At 40.2% G+C, this 27,121-nt stretch overlaps 1 protein-coding gene across 1 annotated transcript in view; it reads right to left on the reverse strand.

The window, feature by feature from the left end:
- Positions 1–26,825, reverse strand: part of DARS1 (aspartyl-tRNA synthetase 1) — a 71,171-nt gene extending 44,346 nt beyond the window's left edge. Inside the window, exons 1-4 of the mRNA XM_083349258.1 lie at positions 26,482–26,825; positions 23,949–24,006; positions 22,932–23,024; positions 6,145–6,247 (exon numbers count right to left, since the gene is read on the reverse strand). Of these exons, the coding sequence (XP_083205384.1) occupies positions 6,145–6,247; positions 22,932–23,024; positions 23,949–24,006; positions 26,482–26,559 (332 nt within the window). The 5' untranslated portion in view covers positions 26,560–26,825. The remainder of the gene's footprint in view (positions 1–6,144; positions 6,248–22,931; positions 23,025–23,948; positions 24,007–26,481) is intronic.
- Between the last annotated feature and the right edge of the window lie 296 nt (positions 26,826–27,121).

The following is a 27,121-nucleotide window of genomic DNA, read 5'->3' on the forward strand; positions in this document are numbered from 1 at the left end:
TCAGGACAAGAAGCAACGGATGGAAACTAGTCAAGGAGAGAAGCAACCTAGAACTAAGCAGAAACTTCCTGACAGTTAGAACAATTAACCAGTGGAACAACCTGCCTCCAGAAGTGGTGAATGCTCCAACAGTGGAAGTTTGTAAGAAGAGACTGGACAGCCATTTGCCTGAAATGGTATAGGATTTCCTGCCTGAGTAGGGGGTTGGACTAGATGACCTCCAAGGTCCCTTCCAACAACAACTACTACTACTACTACTACTACTACTACCTTCTTCTTCCCCTTCACTAAGCCTCCAGATTACCAATAGCTAGCTGCTCACTACTCAGATATGTATGATCAGAGGTGAGGAAAAAATGGTGCTCCTCAGACACCAACTCATGATTATCACATTTTAGAGTAAGCCACTGGTCACACCACTTAGCTGACATACAGTATGGGACTTGCAGTCATGCATACCTGAGGGAGGCAACCTACATGAAGACCTGATAGTAATCATCTGAGTGATCCACACCGAAACTCTCCAGCCATGTTATTACCTAAAGAATGCACCCCAGAGCCTCTATAGCCATAACACCACTTGACCTAATATAGGATTCAGACACTACTGCCTTTGATATCTGGCTCTATCATGACTACCTCCATTCTAGAGGAGTGATGCAATAGTTAAAGAGCAGTATTGCAGACAAACTCTGCCTGGAGTTCGATCCTTCAAGGTCGACTCAGCTTTCTTATTCTAGGTCGGTAAAATGAAGATTCAGATTGCTGGGGACAATATGCAAATAATGCTTTTACACTGTAAACTGCCCAGGGAATGCTGTAAAGCGCTATGGGGGCGGTGTATAAGCCTAAAATGTTATTGCTATTGCTATACTTCAATCAAGGTTTCGATGGCTGTCAATCATGTGTAAGTGAGAGTATGTTTGTCCTGAGCCTATCCATCAGTGCTTCCCAAACGTTTTCTGTCATTACCCAAAACTGCTTATCAGAAAGTCCTTTTTTATCACTATCAGAAAGGTCTTATTTAACTGTCCCTGTTGGGATTGGGTAATGGGTTCTTGTATCATTAACCAAAAAGAAACCACTTTTACTTAATTTTGGGAGGTTTGGGAGAAGTACTGCTATTATAAACACTACACACAGCACAAACTGTACTGCATCTGTGGGTAAATCCAGGAGCATAAGGCTTGTTCCAAATTCAACAGACTGAGCACGGCTCTGCTCTTTGAGGAGTCAATGCAGCTGAAATAGAGCTAGTGAATGGTTTGACTCCTTGGAATTCCTCTCCAAATTAAGGAAAGAATAAGGATCACCCGTGTTTAGTTCTATTCAGAAACTCCCTACGAAGAGATCATGAAACAACAACCTTTGTGAAACACACTTCATCAGCAGGTTTGAGAGGTCTGGGGATTGGGGGAACTGTGCCTAAGCCACAGTTTGCCACTTTTTAGAGAAACAGTGGCTTCGCCTACTTTCTCTCTTAACTACTTTAGGAAGCTGCATGTTACAGATTTCTTTGGAGTTAAGAACCTTCAGAAAGGCAAGTGTATTACATCACTGGGAAAAAGCTCCTTCTATCCTGGATGAAAGAAACTCCAATGCAAAAGGGGGAATAGAATGTGGATCTTGGAAAGTTAAGGGGCCAGATGTACCTGAAAGAATACTTCCTGCAGAGTGTCCACATATTTATAAAATAATATATACAGTATAGCAGATAATATAGGAGAATAACTGAGACAGATCTGAATGTGAAGTTTTAAAAAATACTACTTACAAAAGTGGTATGGTAAAATATGCTGTGGATCTGAAAGTGGATTTTAAAATGTTCCGTGTATAAGAGTGATATGGAAAACAACACCAAAATTGATTTATGAATGAAACAGTCGATGTCTTAATAATTAAAGGGGACATACAAATAATAAATCAGAAGAGTGAACTGGAAAGGCGCCTTATCTTGGATTTACAAAAAGAATGTGAGAAACCAAGGAAACTCTTTCTGAGATGAGAAACTTCTGAAGCTGTTCTTGAAAGGGGACAAAGGGAAAATGATAAGGAATCAACTTGTGGGACACTATTTCATGGGACAAAAGATAGAAGTTTTTTTAAAATAGAAAGGTTTATAAAGTGAATATATATATATATATATATATATATATATATATATATATATATATATATACACACACACACACACACACACATATATACATATACACACACATATACATACATACACAAACACACATACATACATACATACATACATATGTATGTAAGGAAGGGACATAGTGGCTCAGTGGGTTAGGACACTGAGCTTGTCAATCAGATGGTTGGCAGTTTGGCGGGTTGAATCCCGAGTGCCGTGTAACAGAGTGAGCGTCTGTTACTCGTCCCAGCTTCTGCCAACCTAGCAGTTCGAAAGCACGTAAAAATGCAAGTAGAAAAATAGGGACCACTAAGGTGGGAAGGTAACAGCGTTCTGTGCGCCTTTGGCGTCTAGTCATGCCGGCCACATGACCACGGAGACGTCCTCGGACAAGAGCTGGCTCTTCGGCTTTGAAACGGAGATGAGCACCGGCCCCTAGAGTTGGAAACGACTAGCATGCATGTGCGGGGGAACCTTTACCTTTAGTATGTATGTAAGGACTGCCAATGTAATTACATCGGAGAGACGGCCAAACGGATTAAGACCAGAATTCACGAGCATAGGTTGGCTGTCAAAAGGCAGGAACAGTACTCGCAAACATGGCCGGCATTGGCCACTCATTTGACTTCAGGGGGACGAAGGCTATCGCCCAGGATACATCCAAAGGAGGTTGGCTGCTTAGGGAAGCCTGGTTCTCAGACGCACACTCGATTAACTGGCACATAGAGCTACCACCAGCTTATCAAACATTGAGAGCATATGAAGAGCAACCCAAAACACTGATTGCACTTAGGAGAGGGGCCAAGGACGATGGCAGCCATGCTACCCATGTGAGGGAAAGGAAGCCGGATACACAACAACCTGTTGAGACCAGGAAAAGGGAACAGATGAGGAGTGAGTCTGCAATAACTCCTGATAGCCAAACGCGAAAGGGGTGGGGAGAGAGTGGATTGCATCCAGTACATTCATTTGAAAACAGAGATTGGCTGGAAAGAGTGGAATCGGTTGGACGAAGAGCGGAGAAACAGGAACAACTGGGAGGCGAGGCAGGCATACATATGGGCATGCCCAACCCGAAGTCCAGAGGGGATACGACAGATCGGTGAGGGTGGAGTGATGCAGGGAACCCTGGAGGAAAAACAACGAGTAGAGGAGGATGGAGTGGCCTGCAGAAAGGAGAAGCAAGATAAAACAACAGCCAATTGGATGGTGGAACAAGATCAGGAATGACCCTGTAAACACTCCAATCAACAGAACACGGAGAGAGAGGGAGGGAGGATGCCGCAACGCACGTGCACACCTACACGCGAGGAGCAACCTGCTGAAGGAGAACAGCGCAACAAGATGGAAAATGATCCAGCAGCCACTCTGATCCACTGCATGCGGACGAGGCAGGGGGAAAGGACATCATAGCGGGCGTATACAACGCCAGCCCAAGACACGCAGCCTATGATGATTGCGGGAGGGGGGCGTTTGGAAGATGGAATAACCATAGCATCACATGGCTGGACACAGGGAGGGCAGGTTGAGAGGATAAAAAAGGCAGGTGAGGAGATACAACAACGAAGGGTAAGATTGACAGAGGTAGAAGGGGCAAAGAAAGGAACAACAGGAGAAAAGAAAGCAATAGGACTGAAACATGCACAAGGAGATGCAGGACAGCTAGGATATTTATGGTTAGTTAGGACGGGCGGCCCTATCACACAATCAATGGGCAGGACACTGAGTCAACAAGGTTTATAAACAATCTCCCCACCCCCTAGCATTTACCCTGATGATGCTGGCAGTGGGCCAGCGAAAGCTAGGTTGTTTTAGGTTTGTAAATAGTTGTTTTATTGTTTTTACTATTTTAACAATAAACAACTTACACACACACACACATATATATATATACACATACATCTTTGTATTTGTAAACCTTAATAAAGTTATTGTAAAAAAAGCAAACTCAATGCTTCCCAAGGCAGTGTGAATTACTTCTCATACTGGGCTAATAAAAGAGCTGAAAGTTATCAAAACAGGGAACTGATGCAACCTTTTATGTCTTCATAAATAAGACATAAGAGTTTTTAGCTCTAGACCCAAAAAAATGGGAAGAAAACAGATAAGGGTACATTTGCAAACGCTGGTTGCAATGGTGTTGTAACCTTAGCCTTCCTTCTACTAAATATTATTAAGCAAAGTTCTTGTTCTATGAATTAACTGTTGCCTGTTTATAAACTGCAAGGGAAGCTACATGACTATATGGAACACTTGACACCCCACATATCTTATTCCATAAGAACTCCATGGAAAGCTTTTATTTTGTGCACAACCATATACAATAGTTGGAGAAACTCTCTCTGACATTGTACTTTCAAAATTGTGGGAACAGTGTCTAAATAATGTGGCGGGCATCAGATTGAGGAATACTACAATAGAGATTGGGTCCAGTGAAGCATTTATGTCAGAACAGATCGGAAAGGAGAAGTAATCATCTTCATCAATTTGAATAGCTAGATCTGTTGGAATTTCTCTTTTTCAGAAAGTACAAATCTCATCACCTCTTTCTCTTGCCCACTAGAACTATTTACATTTGTGATATTTCTATAGGTTCGACCACAGATAGACACCCACCTCTGGATGTGGCTTTTACTGGCTTTTGGGGGAAGCCAACGTTTGCAATGGTAGATTTAACATTTCGGCTTACTTCAGTTTGGGAAGCGGCTTTTTAAAACATATTAGGTCAAGTTTAGGCTTACAGTGTAATTTTTAATAGTATAAAACAACTGAGACAGGGCTGGAAAACGGGGGGTCCAGTTCTGAGATTTCAATTTACTAGAACCTGGATTATCATGCGAGTGCATTTTTTCCTGACAAAAGGAGAACAGCAGCATTTCAAACATCTTGCACTAGAACATTTTTAATCACTGAAGTAATCCTTAAATCTGGATACAACATGCCAATTAAAAAGTGAATAATCATAAGTATCATCTTAGAAGAAAATGGCTCCTTAACACCGGACTCCCTCTCTCATTCTCACGTTTAATGTAAACATCAAGAAAGATTCAAATTCAAAAAGTTCTAACAGCAAGTTTAGAAATACTCTGGTAATTCCATTGTTTAGTTTGTTTCCAGGAAGTCTTGCATTCTGTCCTTGTTTCCAAATTTTATTTATTTTATTTGTATCCTGCCTTTACTATTGTTTATAAATAACTCAAGGCAGCAAGCATATCCAGCTCATCTTTCTCCTCCTATTTTCTCCACAACAACAATCCTGTGAGGTGGTTTGGACTGAGAGTGTGTGCCCAAAGTCATCCAGCCAGATTACTTTGGTAACCCAAGGAAACTGTCATATCATCAGGCCAAAATTTTAAAGACATGTACAAAAAGGAGGAGCCCACTGATTGAAGTACTTTTTGGTAAAACAGAAACAGAGTCAATTACTATTAGGAAAATGTTTGATGAGGTAAAAAGAAAAACCCTACACAGAACAAGATTAAGCACCAGTGAGACCAATTAATGGAATGTAAATTAGGTTCTTAATCCTTTCCCTTTTAAGACAAAAAAAAATCACAGTGCTGAACTTCTAAACACCTTTTAATTTGCCCTTGCTCTTTAGACAAGATGAAATACATCGCATAGCTAGGAACTCATAACTTATAAGAAAAAAAAAAGAAAAAGTTGAGACCGAGTTCACAGGGACACAGAGACATCCAAGAAAATAAGGTCTGGGAGCTGAACTTGCCAATCGTTTTATTAGCTAGCTGAAATAAATGGGAACTGTCTGTGCAAAGAATGTCCCTTTAGCAGCTCAGAATGAACTTCAGGCCTGGGTTCCATTTTGTCTTTTATAAATGTAAGGCGTTCAGTGTTATAGTGAACTGACAATTTTAAATAACTACACTTTAAAAAAACAAGTACAGCATTGATGTTAATGTGTGAAAAGGTCCCAACCCCCAGGAGCCAGAATTCCCACAATTGTCCACTGTGGTAACAGGATATAATTGCTTACTTACTTGGCAGCAAACTTTACCATCTGCTTACTTGCATGGTCTCCCACAGCCACTAAAGCCTGGATGTTAAACTGCTGCTGACGTATGACTAAGAAACACTGTTTTCCTGAAAAGAAAGACGAAGAAACAATGAAAGTGTTTCCAGGACAAATTACATGGAAAGTTTCTGAATGAATTAAAAAAAATGGTTTATTCTTGGAATATCAGGCCAGGCTTTAGATGTATAAAGCAAAGTACAATCACAGTAGTCTTTGCTGTGTTTTTTCCACCACAATAACGGATTTATTTTCTTATTTTTGTTAAAGGAAATTATTCTTCAGAAAAAGCTCACACACTTGCTAAGTGATAAAAATAATATAATGTAAGGAATAATGTAGTTACTTATGTGTTAAGATGTGGAAAATTGTAGATGAAGATACATAACCAAGGCAATACCTCCAGATCTAAGGTAACTAAGGTTCAGAGCAGAATAGGTTGATTCTGAGGTTACCAATCCGCCTCAGTGGTTTTACCTTTTTGACTTAATTTGGCACGTTCAAAGCACTTAATAAATAACATCACTGAACAAAAGACAGACACTGAACAGATACTTTTTCAGTTACTTCTTTAATCCAGAGTTAAGCAACCTGATGCCTTGCAGATATTTTAAACCACAATTAGAACTGAAGTGTAAGCTATATGAAGGCTATGGGTTGCAGATTCATGCCTCATTCTTTGCTAGACTATAATTTACTTGAGATAGAGCGGTAGCAGTAGCCACGCCAAACAAAGCCTCCAGAGTTGGCTTTCTGTAGGTTCTCTTGTATCCAATATTGGATGAGCATTTATCACTTTAATTTGGCTATTCCAAGATGTCACAAATGAAATTCAGCATCAGTTGTTCTGCCTTCTCCAACTCATCTACTATTTTTCTTCCTGGTTGCCCAGTACAGAAATGGCATAATTGTAAATCAAGCTCTATCAGCGGGTAACCTAATCTGGATTGGTTGTCAGGTTAAAAATATTCCAATCTTTCTCTTACCAGATTTGGTTTCAGAAAGGAATCTTGGCATATGGCACACTTATTTCAAGTAATAGTAATAAGTAAAACTTACAAACAAAAAAAAGATGAAATCAAGTATTTAACATGCATCAACCACAGCAAATGAACATTTTATGAAGAAAAAAATGAAACCATATAATTAGTGGATGTAGCAACATTGCTCAAACATCATCTTGAGAGAACAGTCACTATTATTCTTGGGCATCTGTACAAAAATATAAAGTTACACATTTCCTGAAGGTAATATGACCACAAAATTGAGCAAGCAGTTAAAAATTACGCTAAAATGTTGTGAGATTTGCTGATCGCCTGATATAACAATAATTCAAAAGAGTAATTGTGTAGATGTAGCTAATCTGGGAACAAAAGAATAAAGGAAAAAAGAATTGGGAAAATATGAAATATAGAGCTTTAACGTTCAAAATACATAGATTTTGGAAAAAATGGCAGTCATTCCTATAGTTATTGGCACTGGGTGGAATTAAAACAGATTAAACATATTTTACAAGAATTAAATATTTCTACTGTATCAGCTACATATTATATCTTATAATATTACTTGGATAATTCCTAGATTCATCGCAAGAACTCAAATTTTCAAAGATTATCAGCCAAAAATGTGATTCTTTATGTCTTTCATTGTGCTATGTTATTTCTTGATTGATAATAATACTTGATAGAATAACAATATAAATAATATTTTGATGCCTGTTGATGCCTTATAGTAAGATAGCTTCCTCGCACAACAGAACAGATATTGTATGAAAAGGAGCTTCTAAAATTCATTTTTAGTTTTTAAATATGAACCTGCAATTAATCCCTACTTCATAATGTATTTTTGAATTTTTTTTATTCAAAACATTAAAATACAAATTGCAAAAAAGAAAAAAAGAAAATTCAAAGACAAAGCAAAACTAGGCAAGACAAAAAATGTGAATAAACAAACAAACAAACATATACATTGTCTCCCCTAGTTGAATATTGATACGTGTATTTTAAGAGTAATAGTTTCCTCCCTTTGTGAAAAAGGCCCAGTTTATAAACTTCTACAACTCTGTTTACCCAACCCATTTAACCCGGCATTTATCTGCTATATAGAAATAATATAGAAACATATGAAAAGTGACATTTGTTCAGATACTGTAAAATCAAAATTATGAAGACATCTGTAAATCAGTACAAGAGCTTCGTACTGGGCCTAAAACATACTGGGAGCTAATGAACAATATTACTAGCATAATCATAAATATTAATTCCAGTTGTATTTAATAACAATTGAAGTTTCCAGACAGCATTTATGGAAGATTCACAAATAACACAGTACAATGATCTAACTGAAAGTATATGAGGATATGGATTATTGCACTGAAGTCGTCTGTATCACATAGAATTGTATCTTGGATTTCACCCCAAGAAATTTTTTGCCTAAGAGGTCACTTCTATGGCAGCTTTTGCTAACATCCACCATGTTCCCTTTCTGAAACAATTCTATTCAATGGAATGTGGTGGTACAAAATAGAATATTCTTTCAAAATACTGAACTAGACTACATTCAATCCTATAGCATTTAAATTGCATTATATTATATAATTCTCCACTGTCTCCAATATGCTATAATGTCTACTGAGGGATGCTACGAGGGAGCAATTGGGAATAAAAAAAATCAGCACAATAAAAAATGCTTATGATGTCTATTTTATGACTTTGAATAGGACAGAACAGGATTTTATTGACCTGTTTACACTTCCCCTACACAAGTAATTACAATTTTTATATGGAGTCGCCTTGGGGAAACGAACCGGAAGCTGTTAAGACAGTAACAGGTGCAGAAGTATGCACTGAGGGTAGGGAGGCATGAAAGACCGGCTCCTCTTGACTCCCTGGGGTATAAGAGAGAGGGAACAAGAAACCCAGGCAGACTTGCAAGCTTTTGTTATTATTGTTATGTCTCAGTAAAATACAATTCTAGTCTTTCCATGGAGTCAGTTTCCAGATCTAATCTATCTAGTAGAGCTGAGAATCAAGATGTACTCCTTGATCAAGCTTTGTTTGCTATAGTTGTTAAGTGAATCACTGCAGCTGTTAAGTTAGTAGCACTGTTGTCACGTGAATCTGGCTTCACCACTGACTTTGCTTGTCAGAAGGTTGCAAATGCGATCACAAGTTCCTGGGTCACTGCAACCTTTATAAATACAGTGAGGGGGAAAAAATGTTTGATCCCCTGCTGATTTTGTACGTTTGCCCACCGACAAAGAAACAATCAGTTTGTAATTTTAATGGTAGGCTTATTTTAACAGTGAGAGACAGAATAGCAACAAAAAAAATCCAGAAAAAGTGTATTTCAAAAAAAGTTATAAATTGATTTGCATTTTAATGAGTGAAATAAGTATTCGATCCCCTATCAATCAGAAAGCTTTTATACAGGTAACAAGCTGAGATTAGGAGCACTCTCTTAAAGGGAATGCTCCTAATCTCAGCTTGTTACCTGTATAAAAGACAGCTGTCCACAGAAGCCATCAATCAATCAATCAGATTCCAAACTCTCCACCATGGCCAAGACCAAAGTGCTGTCCAAGGATGTCAGGGACAAGATTGTAGACTTACATAAGGCTGGAATGGGCTACAAGACTATTGCCAAGCAGCTTGGTGAGAAGGTGACAACAGTTGGTACGATTATTCACAAAAGGAAGAAACAAAATAACTGTCTCTCTCGGACTGGGGCTCCATGCAAGATCTCACCTCGTGGAGTTTCAATGATCATGAGAACGCTGAGGAATCAGCCCAGAACTACACGGGAGGATCATGTCAATGATCTCAAGGCAGCTGGGACCATAGTCACCAAGAAAACAATTGGTAACACACTACGCCATGAAGGACTGAAATCCTGCAGCACCCGCTCAAGAAAGAACATGTATAGGCCCGTCTGAAGTTTGCCAATGAACATCTGAATTATTCAGAGGAGAACTGGGTAAAAGTGTTGTGGTTAGATGAGATTAAAATCCAGCTCTTTGGCATCAACTCAATTTGCTGTGTTTGGAGGAGGAGGAATGCTGCCTATCACCCCAAGAACACCATTCCCACCGTCAAACATGGAGGTGAAAACATTATGCTTTAGGGGTGTTTTTCTGCTAAGGGGACAGGACAACTTCACCGCATCGAAGGAATGATGGATGGGGGCATGTACTGTCAAAACATGGGTGAGAACCTCCTTCCCTCAGCCAGAGCATTGAAAATGGGCCTTGGATGGGTATTCCAGCATGGCAATGACTCAAAACACACAGCCAAGGCAACAAAAGATTGGCTCAAGAAGAAGCACATTAAGGTCCCGGCGTGGCCTAGTCAGTCTCCAGAGCTTAATCCCATAGAAAATCTGTGGAGGGAGCTGAAGGTTCGAGCTGCCAAACGTCAGCCTCAAAACCTTAATGACTTGGAGAGGATCTGCAAAGAGGAGTGGGATAAAATCCTTCCTGAGATGTCCGCAAACCTGGTGGCCAACGACAAGAAACGTCTGACCTTTGTGATTGCCAACAAGGGTTTTTCCCACCAAGTACTAAGTCATGTTTTGCGAGGGGGTCAAATACTTATTTTACTCATTAAAATGCAACTCAATTTATAACTTTTTTGAAATGCTTTTTTTATTGTTGTTGTTATTCTCTCTCTCACTGTTAAAATAAATCTACCATTAAAATTATAGACCGATCACTTCTTTGTCAATGGGCAAATGTACAAAATTATCAGGGGATCAAATACTTTTTCCCCCTCACTGTACATGCCAGTTGCCAAGCATCCATGTTGATCACGTGACCATGGGGATCCTGCAACAGTCGTAGATGTGAAAAATGGTCACAAGTTACTTTTTGCAGTGCTGTTCTAACTTCAGTCACTAAAAGAATGGTTGTAAGTCGAGGACTACCTGTACCGAATTGCTATGCTTATTCATCAAGCACACAAAACAGTTTAAAAATATTTTAACAAAAAATATTTAGCAGGGGAATAAAATCAAAGGAATTATTCAAGAACAAACCTATTTACATATAAATATATTACAGTCAGAATGGGAGAATTCAGCATATTATAATAAATTACTTATTTACATTTCTATCTAAAGTCCTCATTTTAATGGAAGATAAATTAGAATTTATGGGGCTCACCTTTTTTATCTTTTAAAAAGAACACTGGCAAGATTCTGTCTCTGAGTTAAGAGAGATATTATTTATCAAGTCAAAATAGCTATTGTTTAAAATAGTCTTAACATTTTTTATAACACCTCTATAATTCGAGTAATTAGTCAACCTCTTTGACCTGTTTTAAGAAGTCTGGTAAAGAGATGCATTTCCTAAAATTGTGAATTAGCTTCTGCAGAAATTGGTACTAGCTCTGAAACTAAGGGAGACTAAGGGAACCTAAGGGAGGCTCAATCAAGCAGTTCAGGATGCAGCATTATAGCTAATACCAAGAAAATAGGGGAAATATTTTTTTTTCAACTGCTTACCAAGATCTACCTATTAGAAATCCCATATAGCACAAGCTCAGACTTGGAATAATGAACATAATAATGAACATTTAGTAATACAATTACTAAAAGCAAAATTAGTGTCACAATACAAAAATGTGAACTGTCAGCGGCTGGGTCTCTTCACAGACTTGATGAACCAGCATGAATGCTCTTAATATTCATCTGTATCCTACTTTTCAGAGGACAGTTTTACAAAATGATTTTTCACAGAATTAGTGTTACAAAATAATATGTCATTTGATCTACTTCACTATAGAACTATAATGTGAAACCCTGTTTGTTGTTTCCAGAATCACTAAAATGTTTTTTTTAAACAGGCATTTGTCCCAATTACTGTGATGTTATATAATACTGTCTTTGTCTAAAGAGGAAATAAACTTTGATCAACACAACTGTCAGTTTCAGATGTCACCTAAACATGTCAAAACATATTTAAAGTTTGTGTGCTAGAAGCAGATGTCCAAGAAAACCTGTTTCCATAGTGAAGAAAAATGACAGGCAGGTGGATCTACATAAGACATAGTATAGAGCTGGGACTTCTGGTTTGACGTTGCGGCAAAATGGGTGCAGGAAACAGGGCTCTGTCTTTTGTCCAATTTTGCCCTGCTGGGGACCCTGTAAAGCAGACATGTCAAACACAAGGCCCGGGGGCCAGATCCGGCCTGCGAAGTGGTTTCATGTGGCCCGCGAAGCCATCCTGGAAACAGTGAGGGAACGGCCCCCATTGCCTTGGCCCTGGCCCAGAGACCCTCCTTCTGCCAGAGACCCTCAGATCTGTCCCACTCCTGCCCAGGCCCCCATAGGCACTCTTAATGCGAACGATGTATAGCTGGCCATGCCCACCCAGTAGGCCATACGCACTCTAGCCATGCCCACCCAGTAGGCCACGCCCACCCTGGCCATACCCACCCAGCCCCCTGAGGGCAACCGTAATGCTGATGCAGCCCTCAATGAAATTGAGTTTGACACCCCTGCTGTAAAGCAAGGAGGGGACCCTCATTGATTGCGGGAGGGCAGCGGCCCTTCTGTTTCATCGGAGGAAGCCCTCCAAACCAGCAGGGGAAAGACTGGCTACATTCATGTAGCCAATCAGAAGCTACTGACAACTGAAGAAAATAAGCACCAATGAGCAACTTTTCAGCAACGTGGATGAAACTGGGTGAGACCATATTCTCTCTTTATGACTCTTTTTTTCCTGGAAATAATTGCCCCAAACACCCTCCCCAATGAGGGAGGGAAGAAGAATTTCCACCCCACTCCCTCAAGAAAAGAAAAGCGGCAAATTAACAGAAAAAATTACAAGTTTAATTTGGAATTAATACACATATATGGCTTTGAAATTTGGGGACTAAAAGTGCTTTTTAGACTTTTTTTTTTTAAAAAAAGACTTTTAATATACGTTGGGATTTAAAAAGTTGGAAAACGGCGCTAAGGACATCTAGTGGTGAATTATGGCACAATTTGTTATGCCTAAAGGAAACTTGGCTTGAAGCCCAGATTCAGATAAGACTCTTGCTGTCCTTGGAAACTTTCACTTTTGAAGACTGCAGCTGGGACAAGGGAAACAAAAACTCTTGGGCTGCTTATCTCTGTGGTAGAGACAACAAACTACTTTGAAACCAGCTTGCCTGAACTATGAATATAAATATTAACTGACTTTCAGAACTGTGTTATGGAACTATTTCCCTGCAGGAGAAACACATATCATTGCTTGAGATGATGGAATATTTTGGATTATAAATCTTTGATTGATGAACAACTTTTACTATAAAGACCACCTACAAAAAATAAAATGGATGTCCCATGCTCAGCTTTAAATGGTAAAAAAACCATCCTTAATACCTGTCCCCAAAGTCTTCGGTTTGATATACCACCTAGAAAACAATGACGAAAACTGTAAACTTGAAAGCATTTGGGTCAATATAAAAGGGGGAAAAATGACATTGCCATAGGTGTATACTATAGGCCGCCCAACCAAGCAGAGGAAATAGATGAACTTTTTGCTAGTCAGCTAACTAAGGTATGTAAGAAGCACATCACAATAGTAATGGGGGACTTTAATTACCCTGATATCAACTGGGAGACTAACTCTGCACCAAGTGGAAGATCAAACAGATTCCTGACAAACCTAGCAGACAACTTTCTCTCCCAAAAAGTAGAGAAGGGAACTAGGGGATTAGCCATATTGGATTTAATTCTCACAAACAGAGATGAAATGATAGAAGGTGTTGAAGCCACAGGAACCCTGGGGGGAAGTGATCATGCAATATTGGAATTCAACATTCTGGAGGCACAAGCAATAGAACACAGCCAAACTAGAGTCTTGGATTTTAAAAGAGCTAATTTCAATAAACTTAGAGAGACAATGGGAAGAATTCCATGGATGAGAATCCTAAAGGGGAAAACAACTCAAGAAACTTGGGAAATTTTGAAAAGTGAGATAATAAAGGCCCAGTCTAGTACAATACCAACAAAGAAGAAAAATAACAGCTCTCAAAAGAAACCAGCATGGCTGCATAAAGAACTCTCTGATAAATTGAAAGATAAAAAGGACAAGTATAAGAATTGGAAAGAGGGGCACATAACTAAGTCAGAATATCAGCAAATAGCCCGTGCCTTGCAAAGATGAAGTGAGGAAAGCTAAGGCTCAAAATGAACTAAGGCTTGCGACCAAAGTAAAAAATAACAAAAAATGCTTCTTTCAACATATAAAAAACAAGAAAAAAGTTAAGGAAATGATTGGTCCATTAGTGGGGGAAAGTGGCAAGAAAGTGACAAGCAATAGGGAGAAAGCAGAACTATTTAATTCGTTTTTTGCATCTGTCTTTACACAAAGGGAAAAAACAGTCCAACCTACCCAAGCCAGTGCCATAAAAAACAGAATAGAAACGCAAGTTAAGATAGGCAAGAAAATGGTAAGTGAGCACCTGTCCAGCCTAGATGAGTTCAAATCAAAAGGACCAGATGGATTACACCCCAAGGTTCTCAAGGAACTGGCAGACGTGATCTCAGAACCACTGAACTATATTTTTCAAAGATCCTGGAGCACTGGGGAACTACCAGAGGACTGGAAGAGAGCTGATGTAGTTCCCATCTTCAAAAAAGGGAAAAAATAGATCCAGGAAACTACAGACCTATCAGCCTGACCTCAATACCTGGGAAGATTCTGGAAAAGATAATCAAACAACAAATCACCGAACACCTTGATGCAAACAAAGTCATCACTAAAAGTCAACATGGGTTTGTCAAAAACAGATCATGCCAGACAAATCTTATTACATTCTTTGACCAAGTGACAAAACTAGTGGACCAGAGGAATGCTGTAGTTGTAATTTACTTGGACTTCAGTAAGGCATTCGATAAAGTAGATCACAACCTACTACTTGATAAGATAGAAAAATGTGGGTTAGATAGCATTACCACCAGATGGATTCGTAGCTGGCTGACAGGCCGTACTCAGCGTGTGGTCCTCAATGGAACTGCATCTACACGGAAGGAAGTGTGTAGTGGGGTGCCCCAGGGCTCTGTTCTGGGCCCAGTGCTCTTCAATATCTTCATTAATGATTTGGATGAGGGGATAGATGGGGAACTCATCAAATTTGCAGACGACACCAAGCTGGCAGGAATAGCCAATACTCCAGAAGATAGGCTTAAGATACAGAAGGATCTGGACAGACTCGAACACTGGGCACTATCTAACAAAATGAAATTCAATGGTGAAAAAAGTAAGGTTCTACATTTAGGCAGGAAAAATCAAATGCATAGGTATAGTATAGGTGGTACCTTGCTCGATAGTAGTAACTGCGAGAGGGATCTCGGAGTCTTAGTAGACAATCACTTAAATATGAGCCAGCAGTGTGCTGCAGCTGCCAAAAAAGCCAACACAGTGCTAGGCTGCATTAACAGAGGGATAGAATCAAGATCAAGTGAAGTACTAATACCACTCTACAATGCTTTGGTAAGGCCACACCTGGAATACTGCATCCAGTTTTGGTCACCACGATGTAAAAAAGATGTCGAGACTCTAGAAAGGGTACAGAGAAGAGCAACAAAGATGATTAGGGGGCTGGAGGCTAAAACATATAGGGAATGGTTGCTGGAATTGGGTATGTGTAGTTTAATGAAGAGAAGGGTGAGGGGTGACATGATAGCAGTGTTCCAATATCTCAGGGGCTACCCCAAAGAAGAGGGAGTCAAGCTATTTTCCAGGACAAGAAGCAACGGATGGAAACTAGTCAAGGAGAGAAGCAACCTAGAACTAAGGAGAAACTTCCTGACAGTTAGAACAATTAACCAGTGGAACAACCTGCCTCCAGAGGTGGTGAATGCTCCAACACTGGAGGTTTTTAAGAAGAGACTGGACAGCCATTTGCCTGAAATGGTATAAGGTTTCCTGCCTGAGCAGGGGGTTGGACTAGATGACCTCCAAGGTCCCTTCCAACTTTATTATTATTATTATTATTATTATTATTATTATTATTATTATTATTATTATTATTAAAATATTAAGATCAGAAAGAAATTCTCTTCATGTTGAAATCAATACAAGAGACAATTGATTTAGCTCGTGATGAGACTAAAAATAACACAAAGGAGATAAAGGAACAATTTTCTAATCTAAATTAACAAACCCAGAAAATGACTACAAAGGAGGAACTAGCAATCCAGGAAATAGAAGGAAAACTAGAGGAAGCAGATCCAAAGATGGAGGACCCAAAGGAAGGAACTAACAGACAGACTCAGACAACTGAAGAACTAGAAGACATAGTGATAATATCGGAAATGGAAAAGACATTTTACCAATCAAGATTTCAGAACATATTTGAGGAAAAGAAGAACTGATTGAATGGAAGATAGAGCTGTTAGAACTATGGGGAACTGGAGAAGGAGGGAGGCTGTTTAATGAATATCAATGTGCTAAGCGTTCTTCCAAAAATACTTTAAACAAATGGTCTTTTTTATTCCAAACAATATACACAAAAACAGAGGCAGAATTTCTTGATGATTCAAATGCACTGACTTGGAAAGTTAATTGGCAAAGGAAGAAAGCTAGAGTAAGACTGAAGAAAATAGAGGTTTTGACTCATTAGATGGGATATTATACTATTAATTAGATGTGCGAATATGGTGGAGAATAGATAATTGCTAGAAATAGAAGTATTATTATAACAAGAAACATAAGATTTGTAATTAGAATATTAGATTTTGGTATAAGAAGGGAAACAGGAAAATGCTAAAAAGTTTGAATAAGGAAAGCTTTTGGTTATCCAAATATAACTTACTTTGGAATTATAAACAATAGAAATATTTTGAACACTAATGGGAAATTAAAAATTTTTAAAAAGTGAAAAAAGGATACTGACTGAACATATGGATGTTAAGTGCAAATGCAATTAAGATATGTTTTGGGTAGAAAAGATATCTTAAACTGACATTGCTGATATTATTAGAAAAAGATAACAAAGATGTTGATATTCAACTGTATATTTACTAATTAATAACAATAAGAATTGTATTTGCCTAGTGTGGGAAAACAGATACTATCGGAAGAAGAGAGGAATAATCTGATGGTGTAATATTGGATCTAGGGTGAAGAAGTTAATAGACCACTGAATTACTAATGGACCCAGACAATATATTGTTTATTAAGTATTTGACTGTAAAACTAAAAAAATCATAAAATATTTATAAAAAAAGAGATACTATGGAGCTCAGACTAAACTTCTTCTGAGGTCGCTGTTAAGAGCAGAGTTTTTTCTTTTTTCTTTAAAGAACTGAAGCATTTCATTTTGCACAAAATGAAAGCTAAATTTGTTCCAGGGCTTCCCATTTCTTTAATTTGTATTATAGTACATAAAAAGCCACGATTTTAGTTTGAAAAGAGAAATTCTAGCATGAGAAATAATTCAGCAATGCTTTGAGACTTTAAATATAAATGAATTGTAAATGGTTCTTTATGACCTTAAAGGCATTTAAAAGGAGACTTAACTATATTCTCATAAAAAAGTTTACCAGTTATAAAATCCAACATAATGATTAAACATATTTATTGTAGAAATGTTCACAGAGCTTCAGTAATTTAGAGAACGTGCTTTTCTTATATTAAAAAGCATTCCATAAAAATCCATGAGAAGGGGAGTAGAAAAAAAGAGGCAGAAACCTAGAGCTTCTATTCTCAAAATTATACTCTAGAAGGCAACATTCTGACCTGCTGCACTTATCTAGAACAGGGCTTTTCAACCGGCTGGTGGTATGTGAGCCTTAGGTAATTATAATGGGGGCTACAGCTGATACAGCCACCCAGAAGCACGCATCAGCTGTAGCCCGGCGCTGATCCTGGAGCTTCAGTTACCAAGCAGCATGTTTTCCAGAAGCGCAAGAGTGAGCTGGGTAGGAGCCCAGGATCAGTGTCTGCAGCTACAGCTGAGCCGCACTTTTGCAGAGCCGCCCAGAAATGCGGGTCCTAGGCTCCTGCCCAGTTCACTTTCTTGCGGAAAACATGCGGCTTGCAAGTTGCATTGTCCTAGGGAGATCATGTGATCCCCTTTTGCGATCTTCTGAAAAGCAAAGTCAAGCCGGATTCAGTTGAACAACTCTGGGACTAACTTAAGAACTGCAGGGATTCACCAAACAAACATGGCAAGATAAATTCGTAAAATGGGGCAAAACGGGGCTGCAAGCATGCACACAAGGCATCTGTGTGAGGCTTGTGGTGCCCCCACTGCCAGTTTGCGGCGATGCTACCACCAGTGCTAGGATCATGCCATGGCCCGCATCAATTTTGCCAGGTGCAAGGATCGCGCTGCAGCCCGCAGTGATACTGCCCCAGCACGAGGCTCACGCCGCTGCCCCGGCGTGAGGATTACTCCACGGCCCATCTGCCACTTGCAGTGCTGACACTGCCTGCACAAGGTTTGCGGCAATACTGCTACCTGTGTGATATTAGTGGCGCTGCCACTGCCCACACAACACTCGCAGCAACAGTGGCACAAGGGGTGAGTACATGCACACATCCGCGCTTCTGGGTGGCTGTATCAGCTGTAGCCTGGCACTGATCCTGGGCTCCTGCCCAGCTCACTTCCTTGAAGAAAACATTCCTTGAAGTGAAGCCCCAACCTCCACTTGCTTTCACTCACTCCTCCGTCTCTTTCAAAGGAACCTCACTCCCTCACACACTCCGTCTCTTTCAAAGGCCTCTTGCTCGTTTGCTCACTGCCCTGTTTCCAAATGCCTCTTGCTCACTTGCTTACTTACTGCCCCATCACTTCCAAATGCCACTTGCTCATTCACTCGCTCACTTACTGCCCCATCGCTTCCAAATGCAGTAAGTGAGCAAGTGGCATTTGGAAGCAATGGGGCAGTAAGTGAGTGAGTGAGTGAGGGAGTGAGTGAGAAAGTGGCGTTTGGAAGCGACTGGGTAGTGAGTGAGTGAGTGAACGAGCAAATGGTGTTTAGAAGCATTTGGAAGCAACAGGGCACTAAGTGAGCAAGCGAGCAAGTGGCGTTTGGAAGCAACGGGGCAGTGAGTGAGTGAATGAGCAAGTGGCGTTTGGAAGCGACAGGGAGTGAGTGAGTGAATGAGCAAGTGGCGTTTGGAAGCGACAGGGAGTGAGTGAGTGAATGAGCAAGTGGCGTTTGGAAGCGACGGGGCAATAAGTGAGCGGGCAAGTGGCATTTGAAAGAGACGGAGTGACTGTAGGAGAGACTGAACAGTGTGCCTTTGAAAGAGACGGAGGAGTGAGTGAGTGAGAGTGGAAGCTTTTGTGAGCAAAGTGTGAGTGAGTGAGGGGGGGCTTTTGTGAGCGAAGGGTGAGAGAAAAAGGGAAAAGTGAAGGGGAGAAGGGAAAAAGAAAAGGCACTGACTTCTGACTTCCTCTGTTGCAGGAGTAGAATGAAGCATTAACATTGAACCTCAACTTTTTACTTTTCTATAATATTATAAACTAGCCATTTCTATAACAACAAATGAATCTAACTGATGAAACCCAAAATACCCCCCCACACACTTTTTTCAGTCATCAAGTTTTTGACTCCTTGTTAAGTACTGGTGGTATTTGAATATTGCCATGTCCTAAAAGTGGTACAATTTCTGAAAAGGTTGAAAAGCCCTGATCTAGAAAATGGCATTCCCAATATCCAAAGCTCTCATCCAAAATGTCATGCTCAGAAATATATCTCGTGTACTGTTTCCATGAGCAAACTTTCCAGGCTGCTATTTTAAACAGTAGATTGTAACACTTTACTATCTCACTGAAGGAAGTGGTCGGTTTTTTTTTATCAACTGTAACTAGGGAAGCAACTAGAATTCTTAACAATGTTTGCATTTGCTTATCTCAAGTTGTGCTTGACATAACCTGGAATTCTAATTTGCAAACTTCCTGAGCTACTACCGTACTTCCCCCAAAGGCCTACCCTGAAAATAAGCCTTAGCTTGATTTTTGGGGGTGGGCCTAATATAAACCCTACCCCCAAAATAAGCCCTAATTTGGGGGCAAGGCACACATTTAAAAATCAAGCTAGGGCAGGGGTAGGGGTGTGGATCTGCCCCACGCGCCCCACACCCACTTACCTTGCAGCCAGGCCTCTCCTCGCCGGCCCACTTCTTCTGAGGCATCTTCTGCAGCCAGACCTGCATTTCTCAGCCAGAGGCCTTTCCAGAAGGCCTGTGCAGCCAAGAACCAAGCTATGGATTCAATTCATAGCGCGGTTCTGCAAGAATCCACAGCTTGGTATTCGGCTGCATAGGCCTTCTGGAAAGGCCTGACTGCAAAATGCAGGGCGGAATGCAGCTGCAGAATGAAGCTGCTTCTTCGGCAGCAGAAGAAGTGGACTTGATGGGCGGGGCTGTCGGTGCCGGAGGTGAGTAAGACATCCTCCTACTGCCTCTTTTGGAGGAAGGAAAAAAAAAAAAGACCTGGTACTAACTTTCCTGGGTATGTAGCCTTTAACAAGTTGTTCTAGCAATGATTAAAGTCACTCACTTCCAAATTACTTCTCATGTGGATTACTGTAATGTGCTCTGTATCGGGCTTCCCTTGAAGACCTCTCAGAATGTATCATTGGTCCAGAAATTATTTATTCTTAAAATGTATATAAAACATAACAATTTATATGTAATGTTTATATGCTATATAAATCTATATAGCTGCCCATCTCTCAAACCAAATGACTCAGGGAAGAGTACAAAAAAGTTAAAAGAACAATAAATTAAAAATAACAATTATTAAAATTATTAAAAACTATAAAAAACACAGCAAAAAAATAATAATGGGCAAAGGAATGTAAATAATAGGAGCTACTTTATAGTTTGCTAGTCTGGGAATCCCAGGCCTAATGGTACAATCAGGTCTTGATAGACTTTTGGAAGGTCAGGAGCAATGGTGCCAGCCTAGCCTCAGTGGGAAGGATATTCTACAACATGGGCACCACAGCTGAGACCATCCACTGCCTAGGGCCCACCAACTGTAGGTTTCTAAATGATGAAAGCCACAGCATACTCTCTCTACTAGATCTGGTGCGATGGGAAAATGTAATTGAGGAGATGCAGTCCCTCAAGTAACCTGGGTCCATGCCAGGGGTGTCAAACTGCCGTCGCGCAGGCCGGATGCGCCCACCCCATTACCAGCAATGGCAAAAAAGCTCTGATAGGTCACGCGACATCACGTGACGTTGTGAGTTTGACATGTATGGTCTATGCCATTGGGTCTTTAAAGGTCAAAACCAGCACTATGAATTTATAGATGACAAAAATGAAAAAAGAAGAGGAGTCAATTTATTTTCCAAAGCACCAGAAAGCAAGACAAGAAACAATGGATGGAAACTAATCAAATTGCGAAGCAACCTGGAATTAAGGAGAAACTTCCTAACAGCGAGGACAATTAACCGGTGGAACAGCTTGCCTTCAGAAGCTGTGGGTGCTTCATCTCTGGAGCTTTTAAGAAGAGACTGGACAGCCATCTGTCTGGAATGGAAGAACTGCAAGATCCCATCCAGCTCTATTCTGATTTGATTTGGATCTGGAAACAAACTGGTAACAAATGCAGTCACAAAGTAGAGGTGTAATATGTGTTCTATAAGGAATACAGAACTGCTTGTGCCATTGCTTTTTCACCAGTTGAAGCTTCCAGATAGTCTTCAAGGGTAGCGCCATGCAGCACACATCAAAACAGTCCAATTGGGAGGTGACAAGGAATAAGTGAATGTGGGTAGAGCCCCTTGATCTACGAATGGGTGAACTGGTGCACAACAATAAAGTTGTGCAAAATCCCTTCTAGCCATGACTGCCACCTGCTCCTCAAGCAGGAACTGTGAATCCGAGAAGACCCCCCGATTGCTCGTAGTAGTCCCAAATACATTGCAATGTAGTCCCATCTAGCAGCAAAGATGACACAGTCCCAGAACTAGAGGGTCCCTAGAGCCAATCAATCTTTTCAGGGTTCAGTTGAAGCTTGTTCTTCTTCTTTAGACCCTCACAGTCTCCAAACACCAGAATAAGATGTCCACATCATTGCTTAATCCACCAACGGCAGAGAAGAACAATTGAGTATCATCAGCATATTGATGATACCTCAGCCCATGGCAATGGAATGAAGTGTGCAAGCAATTACGGGTGCATCTTGGTGCATCTACATGACTTTTCTCTTCTATGAGATACACAATTTACCAGTGAGCTTCTGGGTACATTGTTAATTGTCATCTATAAAGTTGTATATGGCATTGTATTTGTGGCATTGTCCTTCTCCAATTGTCTTTGCCTGTCCTGTAAGGTGGGCATATTGTGGATTCTATCAACTAAACAGTACCATCTTGTAGGACCCCACAGTCATACCTCCTCTGTTGTTGTCATCACTGTCTGGAATACCATCTTCCCAGAGGCCAGGGAAATTTGTGATCCTAACTGGTGGATGATGGGTAGCTAGCATTTTTATTTGTATTTTTTTCACCCCAATTTTCTGTTTCAGCGAGTTTGAACTGTATTTTTTTATTTTTAACGTTCACACCATCTTGAGTTCTGGGGTTTGGAGATGTTTAAAACCAAAATAAATGTTATGCACAGATCACAAGGATATGAATACTTGGAAAAGAACATCTGGCAGCAATGGAAGTAGAAGTGGAAAAAGATAGGATGCATGGGATAGAAGCAATAGAAATACCTATAAGAAACACACCAGGCCAAGGAGATAATACTTGAGCTTTTCTGACTCATGACAATGTCAAAAGAAGCAGTCTTACCTTTTGCTCTACTGGTATGAATCCTGCCACGAACCCAAACAGTTTCATCAGCTTTTTCTCCTGTCAAATCCTTTATTTGTACCAACACACGATCTGCATATAAAAGATATAGTGACATATATTGAGAACATTTTATTCATATTTACATGAAAAACAAATTGAATTATTGAATTTCTTAGCAAAATTGTTGGTTGGATCCAGGCTTATACTCGCTAATGTGTTGCTGGGAATGGGGCAAAACAGCAATTCTGACTTTTCTATAGCCCCTGTATTTCCCTAAAGGTTAGGCGGAGGATATAATGGAATTGGGAAGGGAAGGAAAAACTGCAGAAAACTGCAACTGTGCAGCTGCTTGTCCAGTTAAATGTTTAATAGGAAAGCAAATTCATCTTTAATCTAGACATATTTGGTTTCAATATGTGCCAATAGTTCTTCCTCCAGTTTTTAACACATGAGAAAACATTTAATTCACATTTGACATATATCAGAATGCGGCTACAATTCCTTAATCCTTTGAGACTGAAATGAATTCTCTCTTACCTTTTTGCTCAAAGTGGCTCCATCAAAGCCAGAAACAGAATTAATTTGATGCCACGATCAGCATTATGTTACTTATTTATTACTGACTACTCTTTGTATAGGGACGTGGTGGCTCAGTGGGTTAGGACGCTGAGCTTGTCGATCAGAAGGTTGGCAGTTTGGCGGGTCGAATCCCGAATGCCACGTAGCAGAGTGAGCGCCTGTTACTTGTCCCAGTTCTAGCAGTTCGAAAGCACGTAAAAATGCAAGTAGAAAAATAGGGACCACTACGGTGGGAAGGTAACAGCGTTCTGTGCGCCTTTGGCGTCTAGTCATGCCGGCCACATGACCATGGAGATGTCCTCGGACAAGTGCTGGCTCTTCGGCTTTGAAATGGAGATGAGCACCGGCCCCTAGAGTTGGAAACGACTAGCATGCATGTGCGGGGGAACATTTATCTTTACCTTTTTACTCTTTGTATGTTTTACAGAAACTGACCTGGTTTTTCCTGTGACTGTATCATTGGCAATATTCCATACCTTTCTTTTGCATAATCCTAAAAAGAGAAAAGAACAATAAATTATAATAGTCATAATCAAATAGTCATGCCTTGATATATTTCACAATAGTTCCTGATGGGTGAACAACATATTCTATAAATGAAGCTTAGAATTAATCAACAAGGCTAAGCTGCACTTTAATCTGAGATTCTGAAATCTATAAACAATAATGGAGTTCCAAATAAATACACCTCTGAGCACAAGATACATGAATCACTCATGTTACACAAATATTTAATTAGTTAGTAACAGTCAATCCTATGTACTAAATTACTTTGAATATTTATTATTGGTGATAAGCACAGGAAAATGTGCACCATCTATGACTTCATTCTCTTTCAGTTTTTGTTAGAAGCATGGTATAATTTGAACCTTGAGAACTGAATAATCACTGTACTTTTCTATTGTAATTACAGAAGGGTGGAAAATAAGAGTTACTAATACTAACAAATTTAGTTCATGTATTCAGCTATAACTTCTGAGGATACATTTCTTTCTGAGGAGAAACTGGACTATGGCATTCAGTACCCCAGCTAATCTGGAGAAGAACTCCAAACCTTGAAACAGAGTTCACTGTTTACTTAGGCTTTACTTGACAGGTATGCCAATAGGAAATAGGACTATCCAAAATATGTCATACACTGTAAGGTGTAAAAACAGAGATAATCATAAATTGAATTGAAATTAAGATATTAACATTAAAGTAAAAAATATTACCTCAACAACGCAAAAGTGGTGTGCAGCAAGTTTTATTCACATCATGATTACGTTGGGGATTTTTGAAGGGAATATGTAATTCAGGAATGTAATAACTTTAGTTTGCAACTTAAGAATATATGGCTGAAAAAAGGCCTGTCTGAGAGCTGACATCTACACCAGGCATAGAAAAAAGCATTTTTGATTTTCCAAATACATATGTAATTAGAATTGAATGAACAATCTGAAACAGTACATTCCTTTATTGAACTACATTATGTTCAACTTCCATTTACACAAATAATTTGATACTTGCAGACCACCCATTACTATACTTAAAAAAGCAGTACATGTATCCAATTCTATAGAACATCTGTGTAAGAATTAAAATCAGAATGTTAATAAATTCTGCTATAAAACAAAATTTGTGATAGCCACAGAAACCTGAAAACAGCATGAACAAACTTCTCAAACAAGTACGATGTGAGCTTGAACAAGATCACATCATTCACACTTTGTAAAAATGATTCCCAACAGAATGTGACAACAATACAGTAAAGGCAAGCTGTCATAAAGATATGTATTTAGAACAGATTATTTTAATTTTACTAATGGGATCCCAGAACCTTTACTCACAGGTACCGAAACCTTGATTTAAATAGAATATGTATTTTCCAGTTCTATGCAAATTTCCTGTAGCAAATCTGTGTGAAGTTTCCCAATAAGGGAAATAAAGTTCTACCAATGTAGAATTATCCCACATTTAAAGGACAGAATATCAAATCAGGGAAAACTTGCAGGTTATAGAAACACAATTTCCCGGGACGAAACAGTTGGAAGCAGTGAGATAAAGGCACAAATCACTTTTCCCTATTACATGGTTTTAAACACAATGGTAACTTTGGTGTGCCTACTTCTAAGCCCATTCCTACTGCCTGAAAAAATGAGTTATATCTGGCTCTCCTTTTGCTTTTTTACCATGGCAGATTTTGAACACAGCTGTCCATTTCTCAGCGTTACATACAACCAGGGCTTTTTTTGTCATAGAACGCTCAGAATGGAGTTCCGGCACCTTTTTTGGATGGAACCTTGTAGGGTAGGCAAGGTGGGTTGTATGACATTTGTGAGTTCCGGCACCTTTTTCTTTTACAAAAAAAGCACTGCATACAACAGTATTATATATCTGCTTGAGTGTTTTTAATGAATCTCGCCTCCTCGAAACCTAGTTTTCTCCCAAATTTAGTCTGGAAAATGCTTCCTTTGTAGTGTGCCCACCCATTTTGTCTCCGCTTTTCTCTCTGTCTCTCTCTCTCTCACACACAGATGAAACGGGACAATTTTAAAAGATGTTAAAGCCAACCTTACGGGAGGGGGGGTGGTATTCGCGATCATTCATTTGACCTATTTTGCCCCAAACCTCTCTCAACGCCTACTTCCGCTTTCAGCCAATTTCCATTGCTTCTAAAACACAGCCAGGAGCGGACAAAAGTGAAAATGGGGAAATTGGAGAGTCTCTGACTACGTTTGAAGAGCAACGAAGGCGGCCTGGAAAAGCCCCCAGGTGCGAAAAAAAGGGGGAAGCGAGACCCCTCCACGGCTCAGGTTTTGTCCCAAGAGCGAAGGGCCGGCTGGGTGCTTCGGTTCACAGGCTGGGCCTTTTGACATTTGCAAACCATCCTCCGCCTACCACCCCCACCCCCGCCCCGCAATACTCCTCGCCCACCAGCCCTCTCTACCCGCCCGCCCATCCCGCTTCCATCCCGTCGGAAACCCACATCGGCCGGCGGCGGCGGCGGCGGCGGCTCCATTGGGTGGACGCTCTTCCGTTCTTGATTCTTACGGACGCCGGGCATTTTTACCACGTGCAGCGAAAAGGGAGGGGGGAGAGCGGAGTAGGCACGCGCACACTTTTTTTTGTCCCCTCAAGCTTTCCGTACTACCACCTGACAAAGCTTTCCGCCGCCTCTCGCTCGATTCCCCGGGCTACTCTTTTTTTTTTTTTAACGCTCTCTCCGCGTGTCCTCCCGTACCACTTCCGGGCACGTAAAGCACACCAGGGAGAGCCGAGCACGCTCTAACTAAGCATTACGTCACGCGAGAATTGAGCTCTTCGCCATTCAGGACCATCCTGCCTCTCCCTTCCCCCTCCCCCTCCCCCAACTCCCAAACCATCCAGGGAGCGTTTTATCGCGAGCTTTGGATAGTTGGTGACTCCACGTTTTGGGGGAAGAGTCACCTGTCTGTTTGAGAGCGGATTTCCTGCACGGATTTGTGGAGGAAAGCTGCCCGTCCCATTCAAAATACTATAAAACGTTCCTGTCTCATATTTCATAATACTTAAAAAAATAAATGAAAAAAAATTGCCTTCTTAATGCCTCATGTGCGCTCTTACACAAGATTTGTGAGTGCACTGTT

Source organism: Vipera ursinii (genome assembly GCF_947247035.1).
Source record: "Vipera ursinii genome assembly, chromosome: 1".
In the NCBI taxonomy this organism is placed as follows: domain Eukaryota; kingdom Metazoa; phylum Chordata; class Lepidosauria; order Squamata; family Viperidae; genus Vipera; species Vipera ursinii.